Source organism: Chionomys nivalis, chromosome 19 (genome assembly GCF_950005125.1).
Source record: "Chionomys nivalis chromosome 19, mChiNiv1.1, whole genome shotgun sequence".
NCBI lineage: Eukaryota > Metazoa > Chordata > Mammalia > Rodentia > Cricetidae > Chionomys > Chionomys nivalis.
Window position 1 is genome coordinate 40,852,712 of NC_080104.1, and position 17,802 is coordinate 40,870,513.

The following is a 17,802-nucleotide window of genomic DNA, read 5'->3' on the forward strand; positions in this document are numbered from 1 at the left end:
GACGTGGCAGGGGCATACTTAGCATGGCACTCAGTTCTGTCTCACATTGGTTTGTCAGATTTTGCAAACATAAATATGTCATGAGGGTTGGGGTGCAGTGCCTAGTATGCATGAGGTCCTGCATCCTTAGCATGTCTCCCCAAGAAGGATTTCAGATGCCCAGGAAAATTTAACTTAAACAATGGAGAATCTCAGCCTCTCGGCTCCATTCACCTTATTTCTTGAGACAGGGTCTCTCATGTGCCTGAAATTCACTAAGTAAGGTGGTCTGGCTGTCCCATGAGCTCAAGGTCCTCCTGTCTCTGCCTTCTTCTGGCTAAGGTTGTAAGTGTGCCACTATGCCGTTTTTGTTTTTGTTTTTTTCCATGGGTGCTGGGGATTGAGCTCAGGTGCAAGGCAAGCACTTTACTGACTGAGCTGTTTCCCTACCCACAATTTCTACTTTTTAATAGTTATATTTTTGTTTTGTTTTGTTTTTAGTAATGATGTATTTCTTTCCAAACTGCTTGTGTTCTTTTTTCTTAGCAGGGAAGCTGTTTGTGTTTACTTTGATTGTATTTTTGAGATAGGTCCAGGCTGGCCTTGAACTTGCTGTCCTGAGGGGGTGGTCTTAAACTCTTCACCTCCTGCTTCCACATCCCAGGGGTTGTCTTTCTAGGTGTACGCCACCAAGTCTGGCTTTCAGAACTTGCCTTTTAAGCTGTGGAGTTTGCTTGAGGCTATATAGTCTTGTTTAGAACACTTCTCATTCCAGCTAGGTCCGGAGTTCCCACACACATAGTTAAATCCTTCAGTTCTGACCTGGGACTCTGCAGACCTGGACAACGAGAGAGCATACTGGACAGTAGAAGTCCAAATGCTTGTAAAGGTCTGTGAGAAGGCAGGAGCTAGTTATCAGCCAGAAAACATCTGAAAGTTAAATAATTCTTGAGGGACCTTTGAATTTTCTCTTCCCCGTGCTCTTCTCTGTATTGAATTTTTTACTTGAAAAGGACATGAAAAGACATGTTACTTTTTCTTTTCTGTCTCTGTTCCTTTGATATTCTTCTGGCTGTCCTTTAAGGACATCTTTTGGGATATGCAGCCTAAATTAACTTAGTCAGCTAGAGTACAGTTTTGTTTAGGCCAAGGTCATGGGCTTGCTGCCTTCCCATGTAGAATGTAAGGATATCTTTATTGGTACCCCATTTGGAGACGGTCCTTAAGTATACCCAAATCCTGGACAACTGCAATTTTGAATAGTTTATATGTAAACTTTTGTGTATTTTAACATAATTAAAATCACATGACATTTATTTTGGAGTTGTAGAAGTCTGGCGGTAACTTAGTCTCAACCTCTGACTTTATTGGTGGAGAACTGAGATCCAGGAAGAGCTCATTAGTTGCCCAGTGCATACAGGTAGGGCTTGGAGAATGCCGAATGAATGAAAATACAGGGAAGGAGTTGGTGTCTGCAGCCCGGGAAGCCTCATTTCTTGACTGTTAGCTGCTTTTCCTCTACCTCGTGCTGCCGTCTAGCAAGAGGTGGAAGTTTCCTAGTCGGCCTATGGCCTGTGGATACTCAAGGGGGTGGGCACAAACACACTTCTCATGTTCCTCTCACATTGTCTTTGGATTATTTACAGCTGAAGGCAGATACAATCTCTACACACCAGATGGCAAATACATCTTCAAGGAAAGAGAATCATTTGATGGCCGAAACATCTTAAAGGTCAGTATGGTGCAGAGTGCCATGGAAGTCTTTTGGTGCACACCTGAGTGAGGGAGGAAGCAAGATGCACCTTTAACTCCGGGATGTTCTTTCCTACTTTTCCTGAAAAGATGACTAAATGTTTTAATGTCAGAGAGAGAGAGATGTAGGGGGAGATCCATACATAATCCATCCATCCATCCATCCATCCATCCATCCATCCATCCATCCATCCATCCACGCTTCCTCTTGGTGCCTCTAGAGTACTTGAAATTCATGATTTAAGAAAGTAACATTTCCCAGCTACTTTGATACTGGATTTGAAGCCAGTGAGTTTTACTTTATTCTCTAGAGGTCTGAGTTTGCATTTTTTTTTTTTTACGTGAAAAATTTTGTTTTGATCTAGTACATTTTTTCTCTTCAGTCACAAAGTTGCTCTCCAAGGTTACTGTCTGTCTATTTTTACTCAGGAGCGTCTGTGTCCTAAAAGTAGAGAGTCAGTGTCCAACTGCTAAGCCCTGCTGTTCTGAATCACATTAACCCAGGAAATAGAAATGCAAGGAGTTCTGTCCTGCAGCTCTCTGTCTCCTGCACGCTATCTGTATCGCCACTGTTAGGTTAGCATGCCATTGTTCCTCTGGGCAAGAGAAACAGCTTTCAATGATTCCTTTGTTATGGATGGTTTAGTTCATACACTTTCATGGCCAAGAATGTTTTCCAGAGTTAGAGTGTTAGTCAGGGTTCTCTAAAGGAACAGAATTGATAAAATGAATGTGTATATTAAAAGGGGTATTTATTAGAATTGCTTACAGGCTGTGGTCCAGCTAGTCCAGCTTGCTGTCTCTTGATGGAAAGTCTATAAAGCTGGACGTCTCAGCTGGTCTTCAGTCTACACTGGAATCCCAGAGAGGTAGGTTCTGATAGTAGAGAAGGGATGAACTTGCCATCAAGAGTGAGGGGCAAGCAGGCGAAGAACAGCACTTCCTTCTCCATTTCTTTATATAGCCTGACTCAGGAAGCTGTGGCCCAGATTTGGGGTGGGTTTTTATCACTTTAAATGGTCTGGATTTACAGTGGGTATTCCCATCTCAGATGAGCCAGTCAAGAAAAACCCCTCACCGGTGCCCCGGTTGCTTTGGTTTTAGTTGATTGCAGATGTAGTTGAGATTAGCCACCATAGAGTGTAATAGTGGTCAGAGCCGCTTCATCTTCAGTGTGCTCGTTCTTCCCCTCCTTCCCTGATTTCTTTACCTCACCCCTGGACAGATTGAGCAGCCCAAGGGTTCTTCCCACAAAGCTCCTCTCATTGGCTTATATCATAGGCTGTTTGGGTTTCCTTTTAATTCCGTGAATACCAAGTTGGCATTAAGCCTTTCCTAAAGATTGCTTTCTCCATTCTTCTTTTAAAAGAAAAAAATTCAGTGGGAAGTGGTGGTACATGCCTTTAATCCTGGTACTCAGGAGGCAGAGGTAGGAGGTTCTCTATGAGTTCAAGGCCAGCCTGGTCTACAGAGCTAGCTCCAGGACAGCCAAGGCTAACTGTCTCAAAAAACAATGACAATAAAAAAAAAAAAATCAAGCTAACAACAACAAAAAAGCAAAGTAAGTCCACAAAGTGGGTTAAGCCTGTAATTTCCCTGTTTATGAGATGAAGGGAGAAACCTCAGGGCCTCAGAATGTCCATTCCCATATAGTGAGTCTGAGGTCTGGGCTACATAGACCCTGTCTCAAAAAACCAAAGAAGCAAATAAGAGCAATGAATGGAAAATTCCCAAACCAAAGAAATGGAGAAAGAGAAACATTTGAGTCCTGTAGAAGAATGGTAATGCTAATCATGGCTGAATTCATCAACCTGTCACTTGCCTGCAAAGCTGCATCATGAATAAGAAGCTTCTAGTGAGGGGTGGTGGTGCATTCCCGTGGTAGAACGCTTTTCTAGCACACTCACGGCCCCAGGTTCTGTCTCCAGTACCGTAAACCTGGGAAGAGAGAGATGTTTTTCTTGAGAGTTCCTGACCTGAGCCCCCTGTACTAATACGAGTGTAGCACCCTCTAGTGCCACTCGGCCACAGTGCCCTTATTCATGCCTCATTTGAATCTCTAACACAGGAGCCACTGTGGTCAGACTTGCCAAAAGAAACACCCAGAACTCTCACGTTTATCATTTTTCTGCAGTTTTGTGCAAGGGAAATCTGTATTTAGGTGGACTTCATGAGATATTCGAGGTTATATCTGCTCAGAACCATAGTAATGCCTGATTAAAACTCACAGATGGCAGGGCAGCAGGTTCACCAGCTGATCTAAAACTGTAACTAACTAAGAGCCAGATTTTTGGGGCTCGGGGTGTAGCTCAGTGGTAGCATGCATGCTTAGTGTAAGCCTGATGCTGTATGTGTTCAAGTGCCAGCACCAGAATAAGAATAACAATTTCTGTGTTGAGTATACCAGCATTAAGAGAAACACTTCTTGACTATGAAGGTGAGACAGCAGGTAGTATTCAGTCTCTGCCCTCGGGAGCTCCTGCCTCTGAGGGGCCAGAGATTAGTGGACAGTTCCAACATGACATCATAGGCTGATGTGCTGAAGAAAAGTAAGTACCTTTGAACAGGGGGCAGAGTATCCGCTAATATCTGTAATTTCTCTTATTTTACTCCTTAATCATCAGTTCTGAAAAATAGAATCTTTGATCTGTGGGTCAACCAAGGGAATTAAATATCTTTTAAAACCAAGGCAACTGTGGGTGTAATTGTCACAACCTCAGCATAAATACACCCTATGTAACTGTGGTAGGCTACCTTTTGGAATTGCTGTGCCAACTAGAATATGAGAACCCATGTTCCCTGAAGCCCTTGAAATGAAAGAAAATATTTAGAAAATCAGTTGATTGTTTTTATATTTTAATGATGAAATTATTCTTTTAATTTTTGTTTTTTGAGATGGGGTCTCATTATGTAGATTTGACTCGCCTGGACCTCAATGTGTAGTCCAGGCTGGCCTTGAACTAATGGAGATTAGCCTGCCTCTGCCTCCCAAGTACTGCATTAAAAACATTGGCTTATTTTGGATTTTATATTACATGCACACGAGCATGTGGAGACCAGAGGACATCTTGTGTGAGTTGATTCCTTCCTTCTACCATGTAGGTCCCAGGGATCAGACTCAGGTAGTCAGCCTTGGTGGCAGGTGCTTTTGTGGAATGAGCTATCTCATGGATTTCAAGATTAATATTTTTAAAAAATGCCTTTAATCCCCGAACTCGGGAGGCAGAGGCAGTCGGATCTCTGAGTTCGAGGCCAGCCTGGTCTACAAGAGCTAGTTCCAGGACAGGCTCCAAAGTTAAAGAGGCACTGACTGGAGTAAACAGAAAGGTTCGCCATGTTGGTTGCTGAGGAGCCCAGGCTTACCTGTGCAGACAGGATCGAAGTGTCTGTGGGAGGCAGCCTTGGGAAAAGCCAAGCTTCTCAGCTATTCATCAGGAAACGTATCAGGAAAAAGCCATCTCTCATTGCTGTAATTTAATGAGTGCCCGATGATTACTGCTCCGCTCCAGGAGGAAATTGGTCCTTTTGGTTCTGTGGAATAGTATGTGTTCTGGGTGCCTTATTAGTAAGAAGAAAGTCTCTAATGGCTTTTGGAGGTAGAAGGCACTTTTTTCTTTTGTATAGCTCTTGTAAGAGTTGAAGCAGCTGTAATAGACTAGTGTCTGGTTTTTCATGGTTAAAATAAGATTTCCCTAAGAAAGACTTTGAAGGAGGGACTGACAAAGGATTATTCTGCTGTGTTATTCAAAGCAGAAAAGGAGCAAACACAGTCAATTATGGTGTTTTTATGGCAGGATGACAGCTCCAAAAGGAGATGCATTAGTGAAAATGGCCCAGGCCAAATTAGTAGTCTGATGTTCCCTGAGAGTTTCCATTTCTAAGAGGTGGCAGGAAAGATGCCGTTTGTGTAGCCATTGGCTGTGAGTGCTGTGTAGCCGGAGAAACACAGCCAATCTGAAGACAGATCAGGCGCTAAGGGAAGAAGCTGCTCCCTCGCCCTCTCCACTGGGAAGTGATTGGTCATCAGTGGCCAGCCCCTGACAGTGAGGCAAATGGCCTTCTGCTTGAGGGACTTGGGATGGATCCTGGCGCAGTGGAATCAGTCTGTAAGACCCTCAGCTCAGAGACTGACAGGGCACAGACTGACTGCTCATCCGTGTGTTCAGACTGCAGACTGAGTGTTTTAATGAGGTAGTCAGTCAGCTTTACTTAGAGAGCTTTTCATGAAGACAGTTTGTTCTAATTTTTTTTCCTGAAAATGTACATGGGCAATGTATATATGTTCTATTTGACAGAATCATAGAAACAGTATAGCTACTGGCCAAGTCAGGAAGTAGAACATGCCACCATGCCACACTCCCTGACTGGCTCTTTGGTTAGTGTGTCTCGAGGGGGATAGACATAATTTAGTTTCTAGTATTCCCAGGAAAGATGCTTCACTGGCACTGTCCTTCCTTTTTAATCCCTCGGCCCCCCAACCCCCCGACCATCTCTAGACCGTCCTGCAGTAGAAATCACAGCCTTCCCAGATTAGCTTGCTTCGCACAGCAAGGTGCTTTCATGTGCTTCCTTCATGCCATTTCTTTTTCATATTTTTTAAAATTTTGTGTTTGAGTATTTTCCCTGCATATATGTCTGAGTTTCATATGCATGCCTGGTGCCCTCAGATGTCAGAAAAGAACATCGACTTGCCTAAAACTGGAGTTACAGACAGTTGTGAGCTCTCGTGTGGGTGTTGGAAATCAAATTCGGCTCCTCTGAAAGAGCAGGTAGTGCTCTCAACCACTCAGCCGTCTCTCAGCCCTTCTTCATTCATGCCTCATTGTGGCTCAGAGCACATTTCTTAGTTCTAAATGGTACTCTGTTGTCTGGCTGCCCATCTTTCTCAGTCACCTTGCTGAAGGACTTCTTGATTGCTTCCAAGTTTTGGCAGTTATGAATAAAGCTATGAGTGTCTATGTGCTAGTTTAGGTGGGAATTTAAGTTCTTATCTTGTTTGGATAAATAGCAAAGAGCACAGTGGCTGGATCATGTGGAAAGAGTATACTTAATTTTTTTAATACCTATTTGTCTTTCATGGTGGCTATACCATTGAGCATTCCCACAGCAGTGACTGAGAGTTCCTGTGATTCTGTGTCCTTGTTACATTTGATCTTTTCAGTGTTTGGAACTTAGCCCATTCCTCTTTTTTATTTATATTTTTCTTTTTAAATTTTATTGAGAGAGGAGAGAGAGAGAAAGCATATATCACAGTGTACAGATGGAGGTCATTGGCGACATCCAGGGGTCAGTTCTCGTCTGCTGTGGGACTCAGGTGTACCTCAGGCTTCCCCAGCTCGTGCCTTTACCCACTAAGCCCTCTTGTCTGCCTGGGTTTGGCCCTTCTGACGGGAACATAGCAGTACCCAATTATCTTAATTTTCAGTTCGCTGCACCACACAGTGTTAAATCTTTTCAGGTACTTCCTGACCATGCATATCCTCTTTCGTGGTTTCTGTTCAGCTCTTTTGACTCATATTTGTGATGGAATGTCTTGCTGATGGATGTCTGGTTGCTCAAATTGAGTTTTGCTCCATATTGTGGCTGTTGTTCCCTTATCTATCTATCTATCTATCTATCTATCTATCTATCTATCTATCTATCTATCTATCTATCTGTTTGTTTTTTGTTTTCAAGACAGGGTTTCACTGTTGCTCCCTTATTAAAGATGAGTTGATTGTATTTATGTGGGTTTATTTCTGAGTCCTCTGTTTTGTTCCATGTGTGGAGCTGAAGCCTGAGTGAATGTGTATTTTGTTTGTTTGTTTGTTTTCGAGACAGGGCTTCTCTGTGTAGCTTTGGAGTCTGTCTTGGAACTCACTCTGTAAACCAGGCTGGTCTCGAGCTCACAGAGATCTGCCTGTCTCTGCCTCCCGAGTGCTGGGATTAAAGGCGTGCGCCACCACCACCCAGTGTGAATGTATGTTATTAACAAGGACCAGTGCCTCAGACCCTTGGGAATCAGCAAACCTTTCCTCCTGTGTATGGATGTTGGCAGTATATTAAAAATTAGTATCCACTGTTTCCGCTTCCCAGATGACCACAACATAGCCTGCTCCCCTGTAGAGACTCCCCTGTAGAGACTAGCCTTTCTTCTCACTGAAGGTAATAAACCACAGCCCACTCATCCCAGCTTTCCTGTAGGTGCCTCTGTGTGTTGTCCTTCCTCTGTTTCTTCATTGCCCCAGGCAGGTTTCCAGGACCAAGCTATGCTGGATGTTCTGGTCCATTTACTGCTTTTTTTTTTTCACCCAAGACCCCACTGTCTTATTATTCTTATTGTTCTACCTTTATAATAGGTTTTAAGGTTAGATAGTATCAGTCCTTTGAGTGATTTTGTTATTGATTTGGCTATTTTGTTTTTTTTTTTTTCTTTCTAAACAAACTTTAAAATCTGTTGATAGCCATAGGATCATTTTATTCCTGGTGTAGTAGAAGCCTACTTGTTCATTTCCCTGCCACCCAAACGCCTGAATAATCATACAGAAACTGTGTTAATTAAATCACTGCTTGGCCAAATAGCTTAAGCATATTGCTAGCTAGCTCTTATATATTTGGTTTACCCATTTCCATTATTTTATATTTTCCCACAAGGCTTGTGGCTTACCAGCAAGGTTCTGGCTGGCGGCTTGGGTCTTTCTCCTCTGGCGGCTCCATGGAATCTCCCTTACTGTGCCTTCATTTTCCCAGCATTCAGCATAGTCTCCCATTCCTGCCACCTCCCACCTCCCCCATCACAGGCCAAGGCAGTGTTCTTTATTTATTAACCAATGAAAGCAACACATATATAGAATGACCTCCCACACCATCCTGGGGGTTTGATTGAGGTTGTTTTAAATTGGTAGATTAAGTTGGATGTTTTCATGAATTCTTTAGTTGTTTTATTTTTTTTTTTTAAATAGAATTTTGTGGTTCTCCTCAGGAAGATATTACTTCATTGTTAGCTTTATATCTTTCCTTTTAGGGTGTGAGTATAGATGGTGCTATACTTTCAATTTTTTTTTAACTTTAAAAAGACTTATTTTATTTTTGTGAATATTTTTTCAGCATGTATGTCTGTGTATACTACATGCATTGCTGGTGCCCTGGGAAACCAGAAGAGGGTGTTGGATCCCACAGAACTGGAATTATGGGTGGTTGCGAGGTGCCATGTAGGTGCTGGGAATTGAAACCAGGTCTTCTGGAAGAATAGCCAAGCTCTTAACTGATGAGCCATCTCTCCAGCCACATTTCCCCACTTCTTCCCTTTTTGTTTTTTTCAAGGCAGGGTTTCTCTGTGTAGCCCTGACTAGCCTGAAACTAGCTCTGCAGACCGGGCTGGCCTGGAAATCACAGAGCTCCCCTTGCCTCTGCCTCCCGTCTGCTGGGATTAAAGACTTCCACCACTGCCACCCAGCTTCCAGCCTCTATTTCTAATGTCAAATTCTGATTGTTCATTGATAAAACTGAGTTTTGTTTATTACTCTTCTGTCTTATAAGTTTGATAGATTATTACTACGTCTAAGAGAGGTTTTGTTTTTTTTTTTCTTTTTGAGACCTGATCTATGTAGCTGTCCTACATCTCATTGTATAGACCAGGCTGACCTTGAACTCAGAAATCTGCCTGCCTCTGTCTCCCGAGTCCTGAGGTTAAAGGTGTGCGGCACCACTGTGCTTGCTATGTAGACCAGGTTGGGCTCACCTGCCTCCTGAATGCTGGGATTGAGGCATGCACTACCATGTCCAGCTTTTGGATTTTTTTACCTAGAGCCTAGGTCTTTTTCTCTCTTATTTCTTAGCTGGGACTTATGGGTCTGAGAAGCAGGGGTGACAGGGACATCTTTGCCTTGTTCCTGACTTAGCAGGAGAGCGTCACGTTTCTCACTATTAAGTATGGTAGCTGTAAAGTCCATTTGTTCTGGGCTTTAGTGTTTTATGAGATAGTAGTTCCCTAAGTAGCTCAAGCTGACCTTGAACTCTTGATCGTGTCCCAGCCTCCACACGTAGCATTGTTTGCCCCTGTTCTTTAGCTCTTAGACTCCACACAGGCTGTTGGTTACAGCTCATTTTCATGAGTTTTCCCTCCTTGATACTATGACTAAGTTGTAATTCTTTGCAATCGCACATCCATAGTAGGTCTAAGGAGAGTTACTGACTTTTGGGTCTCTTGAGAGTTCTACTTGTTTTTAATTAATTTTACTTATTTGGGTATGTGTGTGTGTGTGTGTGTGTGTGTGTGTGTGAGAGAGAGAGAGAGAGAGAGAGAGACAGAGAGAGACACAGAGACAGAGACAGACAGACAGACAGACACAAAGAGACAGACAGAGAGAGAATGAGTATAGATAACATTAGCCATGGTGTGCATGTGGCAGTCCGTGGACATCTTTCCAGAATTTCCTTCACTGACTAGGAGCCAGCTGTTGAACTTGGGTTTTTAGGCTCGCAAGGCAAGAACTTTTATTATCTGCTGAGCTGTCTTGCTAGCTCTTACTTGTCTTTAGTATGGAAGGTTGACTGCTTAACTCTTTGATGGTGGACCAAAACCCAGAAGTTTCAAAGTTTTTTTTTTTTAAAAAGGTTGCTGTGGGCTGGGCGGTGGTGGCGCACGCCTTTAATCCCAGCACTCGGGAGGCAGAGGCAGGCGGATCTCTGTGAGTTCGAGACCAGCCTGGTCTACAAGAGCTAGTTCCAGGACAGGCTCCAAAACCACAGAGAAACCCTGTCTCGAAAAACCAAAAAAAAAAAAAAAAAAAAGTTGCTGTGCTATGACATACACCTTTAATCCCAGCATTTGGGAGGCAGAGACAGGTGGATTTCTGTGAGTTTGAGGTCAGCCTGGTCTACAGAGTGAGTTCCAGGACAGCCAGGGACACATGGAGAAACCCTGTCTGGGGGAGAAATGTTTACTGAGGGCTAGAGCTATAACTCAGTTGGTAGAATGCTTGCCTGACTTTGCTAGATTTGCTCCCCAGTACCCTATGAGCAGGTGTGGTGGGGCATGCCAGTAATTTTAGCACTTGTGAGGTAGAGACGGGATGAGCAAGTGTGAGGCCAGCTTGTGAGACTCTGTGTCACATAAATAGACATAAATACATAAAACGTTGATTGTAAAGAAAAAGCACTAGAAAGTATATTCTCTTACTTGAAGAAGAGAATTGTATTTATTATATAGTTTTGTACAATTGAATTCTCAGCTCTAGTATTACTGCCCCTGAAAACTGCTTTTTTGTTACTTGGCTTTTTAATTTTTACCCCCTCAAACCTCAAACTTTTCTGGAAGCTTGACTAATCCTTGACTAATCACTAAATCCATTGCAATTGAGGAGGATGAGCAGCTGCCAGCTGCACTTGGGCTAAGTCACAGTCTCCAGATTCATGCTGCATATAACATCATCTTTGCTGCCTGTGACTTCGTTGTTGTTTCGAAACAGAGTTTGATTTAGACCAGACTGGCCTTGAACTCCAGTATGTAGCCAAGATTCTCTGGCCTCCACCTTCCAAGTGCTGTGATTACAGGTGTGCACCCCTACCCTTGGTAACGTGCTGGGATTACAGGTGCGCACCCCAACCCTTGGTAACGTGCTGGGATTACAGGTGTGCACCCCTACCCTTGGTAACGTGCTGGGATGGAATGAATAGCTCTTTGCCAGTTAGACTAGAACTCTACAACCTGAGCTGCGTCTCCAGCCCCTCGGAGGTGACATTTTTATCTTAGTAAAGTCTCAAAGCAGATGTCATTTTTGTCATCTATTTTTTTTTTTTTTTTTTTTTTTTTTGTAAATTGTCTTTATTGATTTCACACAAAGTGACTAAATTCTGTTAGGAAAAGGAAGATCACTGTGATAAAGCAAATGCCCTTTGAAACTGCAGTGGACATGTTGATGAGTTCTGAAGGTTCTCCCTGGCTGGTGGTTGTTTCCTATCTCTGATGCTAAGGCCCCATAGTTGCCCCTGTTGTGACTCACAACTTTCTGACCTTTGTGGAATAGTTCCAGAGTTCCCGTCTGTCAGACTCGGAGCTCACACGGCAGGCTCTTCCCGCTTCCACACCAAATGCAGCTTCTGCTGCTTTGGAATAGCTTCCGTCTATGCTATCACAAACAGCCACATGACAGTCACATGACCTAGGCGTGAGAGAAATGACTCTCTGGAGGATTTTCTTGTGTATAAAAATAAGATGTTATCAAAAAGAGAAAGAGAGAGCGTATACACTAGTTCATACATATGTTCCATCAGGGGTTGGAAGAGAAATCAAGAAAATCTGAGCAAAAGGGAAAGAAAATGAGTGAAAATTGGCAATGAAGATCCTTAGAAAGTGCAAAAATTTTTTGAGCTGGACTTGCTATCTCAGCAGCTGAGAGACTAAGGCAGGAAGATTGTATCAGTTTGAGGTCCCCTTGGGCCATATCATGAGTTCAAGGCTAGGCTGGGCTATATAGTGAAGCGTCATCTCAAAATACAAAGCAAAAAAATGTAATGAATTTATTTGGTTCTAAAAGAAGACATGGAGACCTCGAGGTCTTTAGCTCATGTCAGGGGATTTTGGTCCCTAGGTCTACAGCAATAGCAAATGAAATTCCTGTCTGGAAAAATGGACCGTCTCTTCTCTCAATGAACTTTTCTCCCCAGCATGGCCAGTAAGCAGTTAATAAAAACTAGGCATTAAGGAACCACTCCTAATAAACAGATGTCTAGCAACTCATGAAGACATGACACAGCAGAGTGGCAAGTTTGGATTGTACTCAAAGAAACAAAAGCAAAAGGAAAGCTTAGAATTTATCCAGGAATTGGGAACCTTTAATAAATAAGTACTTCAGGCATGGTGATGCTCACCCTTAGTCCCAGATGTAATTGGATCTCTGTGAGTTCAAGGCCATCCTGGTCTACATAGTGATACATAGTGAGCTCTAGGCCAGCCAAAGCTATATAATGAGACCCTGTCTCAAAAATCCAAAATTAAAAAAAATAATAATAAAGGAATTGTCAGAAGAAATTAACCAGGGCCAGGTATGGTAGAACATGTCTGTAATCCCAGCACTTGGGAGGCAAGGCAAGACAATTAATTGCAAGTTCTTAGCCAGCCTGAGCTACACAGCAAGACTATATATCAACAAAACAATGAACAAATTGTGCAACAAAGTGTCTCATAGTAGAGTGAGCTATCAAGAAGATAGCACTACCTTTCATTCAAATATTTCATTTTCTTTTAAGAAATGGAAGCAGGGCCAGCATATGGCTTCTTGGGAAAAGCATTTGTAGTGTAGACCTGGTGACCTGAGTTTAATCCCCAGAACCCAAGAGAAGGTGGGAGGAGACCGTACTCCACGGTTGTCCGCTAGCCACCATGTCGCACATGTATCATGGCTCAGGTACACGTGCACACCACACACACACACACACACACACACACACACACACACACGGAGGAAGGGATGGAAGAAGAGAAGAGGTGGGAGAGAGAGTCAGCATCAGCTCAAGGTGGAAACATATGTGTGTAATCTCAGCACTCCAGAGGCTGACTAGGGCTACATAAGAAGATCTTACCTCAATAACCAAAAATGGAAAGAAAAAAAAAAAGAAAGAAAAATAATTTTCTATGCTTGGACAAGTCTGCAAGCGTGTGCATCTTTTGAACAGTGCTTAGGGCCATGAATTTGGGACAGCAGTCAGCAGTGAGTCTGAGGACCCCATGTGACCCACCACCTGTTGTTGGGTCCTTGGACCGAGAGTGGACTCTGTGGTTTTCAGTGTAGAACAGGAAGACAGGAAGTGGAACACACTGGAAGACTTGAAGGATGTGAGGAAGTCATGTGGAACTCAAACCTGTGAGGGCAGGCGTGTGGCACAGTGGTAGAGCCCTCAGCTGTGTGCAGGAGCCCTTGACTCAGTCTCCAGCACTGTAAAGCAGAGCCTCTTTCTGTGGGCCTCGCAGAGCTGTCCTGGAGCACAGCACGGTCACGTGTACCAGTGGCACTGTTGTGACCAAGGGTGTGCAGCCATCTGGCCGTTCACAGAAGTTTGCTGATCCCGACTTAGGATTTAGAGTTTAGTTAATTATCTGTGTGTGTGTGTACATAAGAATGTGTGTGTGCTTGTGTGGAGGCCAGAGGTCAATATCAGGTCTCTTTCTCAGTCGTTCTTCACATTGTATGTTAAAACTTTTGTACAACTGGTTTTGGGTTTTAAAAAATTTGTTAGTGTGTACATGTGTGTGAGTGTGTGTTGGGGATCTGAAGTCAGACGCTGCTTGTGTGGTAAGCAATTTATGAACTTATCTTCGCAGCCTCTAGTTTAATTATATTTCATCTCATCCAGTACAACTCTGATTTATTAGATATATCACTTTTTTAAAAAACAAAACAGAATCTTACCTTGCAGTTTGCTGGCCTCAAACTTGCGATTCTCCTTCCTCTGCCTCATTAGTGCTATTGATGTGAATATTTAACAGATCCTCAAGATATAGTAATGAATTAATAAATATTTAATAAAAAACATTCAGTGAATGAGTACTATTGAATTTCCGTTTACTTGATTCATTTCTAGTAAGCGTGTTTGTTTGGAGGGTACTGGGGAACTGGCAATTGAACCCACCTTCTTTCCTCCTGAGTGCTAGAATTACAAGTGGCTGCCAAGTTTACAGTTAGCACAAACAGCAGAAAAATGTGGAGTGTGGGAGGAGACTGTGACAGGATGACTTGTCAAGCTATGGGTGGGGTTACTTTGCTGTGCTAATGATAAACGTGGTCATGGGCTTGGCAGCAAGTGTCTACCCACCGAGCCATCTTGCTGGCCCTCTACCTCGATGCTTGATAATTAAAATAGGACTGTGGGGGATGATTGTGGGGGTTGCCTTCTTCCCAATGCTAGAAAAGTACACTTCATGTTAGAGGCTCTGAGGGCTCCTGACAGGTGCTTGAGGGAGAACTGTAGAGCAGCCTGAAGCACTGCAGTGTGGTCTCTTACTGTGTGCTGTTTACAGGAGGAACATCCAAATCCAACAGCATTTCACAAAAAAAAAAAAAAAAAAAAAGAAAAGAAAAAAAAAATCTCTAAATCTGTGTGTTCTGTTGCCTGGAAAGTGAAGTCTAAAGACACTAATGAGGGTGCCGGAAGCTGCAGCTGTCAGTGAGGGAAGCCGTTATTGAAATGAAACTAAATTCAAGCAGCGGCTGATTTTTGATGGAAAGATACTCCTCACTGTTCTGTGGCTGTCTTTCCTCACATGATGCTGCTCCTGCCTTGGCTCTTTTCCACAGTACTGGTGACTTCTCTTTGCAATGGTATTGGAATCCTTCCCCGTGTTTTCTTGGCCGGGGAGGCGGGGGAATGATGACAAAGTTTTGTAGGGTCTAGCCACCACAATAACAAGACATAGGCCACAGTTTGGCAAAGGCAGCAAGTGCAAAACCAAAACTAAGAGGTAGGCATTGCTGTCCCTGGACTCATTGCTGTGGTAATGTTTCATGAACGTCTTCTAAGCATACAACGCTAAGCAGGGTCCCTATTTGGTGCATTCGAGGAAAGGGGATGAATATTCAGTCCTCTGAGCTTATTCCCATGAGCTCTTTGAATGGGCACCTGTTCTTACTGAGGAAATGCTCATCTGCATTCATGCCTAGGGATCTGTTCATTTTCCTTTGTGTGTTATTCGTTGAAGAAATGAGTCAGGTTTTGGTTCTCTTTAGATCATTGTAGTTAGTGTTTGTGTATGCATACATACATGTTCTTGTGTGGGTGGGTAGATACATGTGCATATGGAGGTCAGATTTCATGTTGAGTATCTTACTTGATAGCTGCTACACCTCATTTATTTTTAAAAAGATTTTGCTGGGCAGTGGTGGTGCATGCCTTTAATCCCAGCACTCTGGAGGCAGAGGCTGGCAGACCTATACATATGTGTACCCGCTAAGTGCCTGATGCCCGTGTGATGTAGGAGTGTCTTCTATCTATTTGTTGCTTTCATTGGTTAATTAATAAAGAAAACTGCTTGGCCTGATAGGTCAGAACATAGTTGGGTGGAGTAGACAGAACAGAATGCTGGGAAGAAAGGAAGTGAGTCAGACACCATAGCTCTCCTCTCCAAGGTGGATGCGGGTTAGAATCTTCCCGGTAAGCCACCATCTCGTGGTGCTACACAGATAATTAAAAATGGGTTAATCAAGATGTGAGAGTTAGCCAATAAGAGGCTAGAACTAATGGGCCAGGCAGTGTTTAAATGAATACAGTTTGTGTGTTGTTATTTCTGGGCATAAGCTAGCCAGGCGGCTGGGAGCCGGGCGGCAGTAACGCAGCCCGCTGTTCCTTCAAAAAGCAGGCCTGCTTGCCTCCTCACTACACCCGTGGAGGTTAGAAAAGGGCATCAGATTCCCTGGAACTGGAGTTACAGATGGTTATGAGCTACCATGTGGGTGCTGGGAACCAAAACTTGGTTCACTGCAAGAGCAGAACATTTTTTGAGACAGGGTCTTTTACCAAACTGAGAGTTCACCAAATTGCTAGACTGGCTGGCCAGTGAGCCACAGGGATCCTCCTGTTTCCTCCTCTACCACTGGGGTTACAGATGTGTCCTATCATATCTGGCTTCTTTATGTAAGTTCTGGGGATTCAAACTCAGGTCCTCACGCATAAACAGCATTGCCCACTGAGCCATCTCTTCAGCTTCCGCTGTAGTTTTTGTAGTCATTGTAAAATATAAACAGCATATGTGTAACTGGCATGATTGTGAAACCGACCACTGTCTGTGTCCAGAAGCTGAAACTGTGTAGACAGCAGCTGTGTATTCCCATCCTTGCAGTTACAGGTAACCTGCTTTCTTCCCATTCACATGATTCTGGCCATTCTAGGTACCTCATAGATAGAATTACAGGTTTGTCCTTTTTTGTGGCTCATTTCATTGAGTGTGTTTTTGGGGTTCATCCACTATGTGACATGTACCAGAATTTCATTCCTTATTATATGACTGAATGTTATTAGTTGTGTGGTTTTAATTACAATGTGAGAGAGACATTGTAGCAGAATGTAAATCCGGACCCAGAGACGATGATGGGACACATCCTCTTTGAAGTAGACTACTCTGTAGGCACAGACTGGGGAGATGGACCAGTGGGTTGGATGCTGGCTGTGTATATTAGTTCTCTCCTGCTGCTGTGATGAAATGCCATGTCCAGAAGAGACTTAAAGAAGAACATCTGTTTTGGCTCACAGTTCTGGAGGATTGGAGTCCATAGTGGTGGAGGATACATGTAGAAAGCCGGCTGGTCACACTTCATGTGCACACAGGAAACAGTGAGCAAGCTGGAAGTGAGGCAAGACTACTAGTTGTCAAAGCCTAGTGATGTGCTTCTTACACCAAGGTTCCAGATGTCCTAAGAGTTCCCTAACGTGAATAGTGCCTCAGCTGGGTACCAAGTGTTCAAATATATGAGCCACTAGGGGACATTTTTTCTTCAAACCACCACACTGTGTTAGCAGGAGGACTCTGGGTTCAATTCCTCAACACCCACATAAAACCTGGGCATGGTAGTGTGTGCCTGTACTCATAGTGCTGGGGAATGAGAAAACAGTGATAAAAATGACAACCAGTTTTGACCTCTGACTCCACCTGGGCATGGCCTGCAAGCCTAAAATGCACAACCACTGCACACACATACACATGCATACCACATCACCACATACACAGACACACACATCCCACCACACACATCTCTCTCACACACGTGCACACACACACGTGCACACACACAAATTAACACACACACGACTCTCGACTGAAGGAAAGCAATGGTGGGTAGGTGCCTTGTGGTGATGGTATCTGATTATCATTCCAAATGTTAGAGAACTGGCAGTAGAACAAGTGAAGTGGGTAGTACAGTGAGGCTGTGATGGCTTTAAAAAGGACAGAATCCCAGCCACGAACTATTTAGAATCAGGGCTGAGCATTATTGTCAGAAATTCAAAGCTAGGGAGAAAGAGTCTGGTTAGGAATCCAGCAGAAGTCCAATTACTCCATTTTTTAGATTGTCATGGCTTTCAACTCTCAAGGCATGCTTGGGC

General features: G+C 43.5%; 1 protein-coding gene across 5 annotated transcripts in view; it reads left to right on the forward strand.

Moving 5' to 3' along the window:
• The window catches only part of Ascc1 (activating signal cointegrator 1 complex subunit 1), an 87,993-nt gene that overhangs the window by 54,279 nt on the left and 15,912 nt on the right, over positions 1–17,802 (forward strand). For all 5 annotated transcript variants that reach the window (XM_057751802.1, XM_057751804.1, XM_057751805.1 and 2 more), the window contains one exon: positions 1,626–1,711. In XM_057751802.1, coding sequence (XP_057607785.1) covers positions 1,626–1,711 — 86 coding nt within the window. The remainder of the gene's footprint in view (positions 1–1,625; positions 1,712–17,802) is intronic.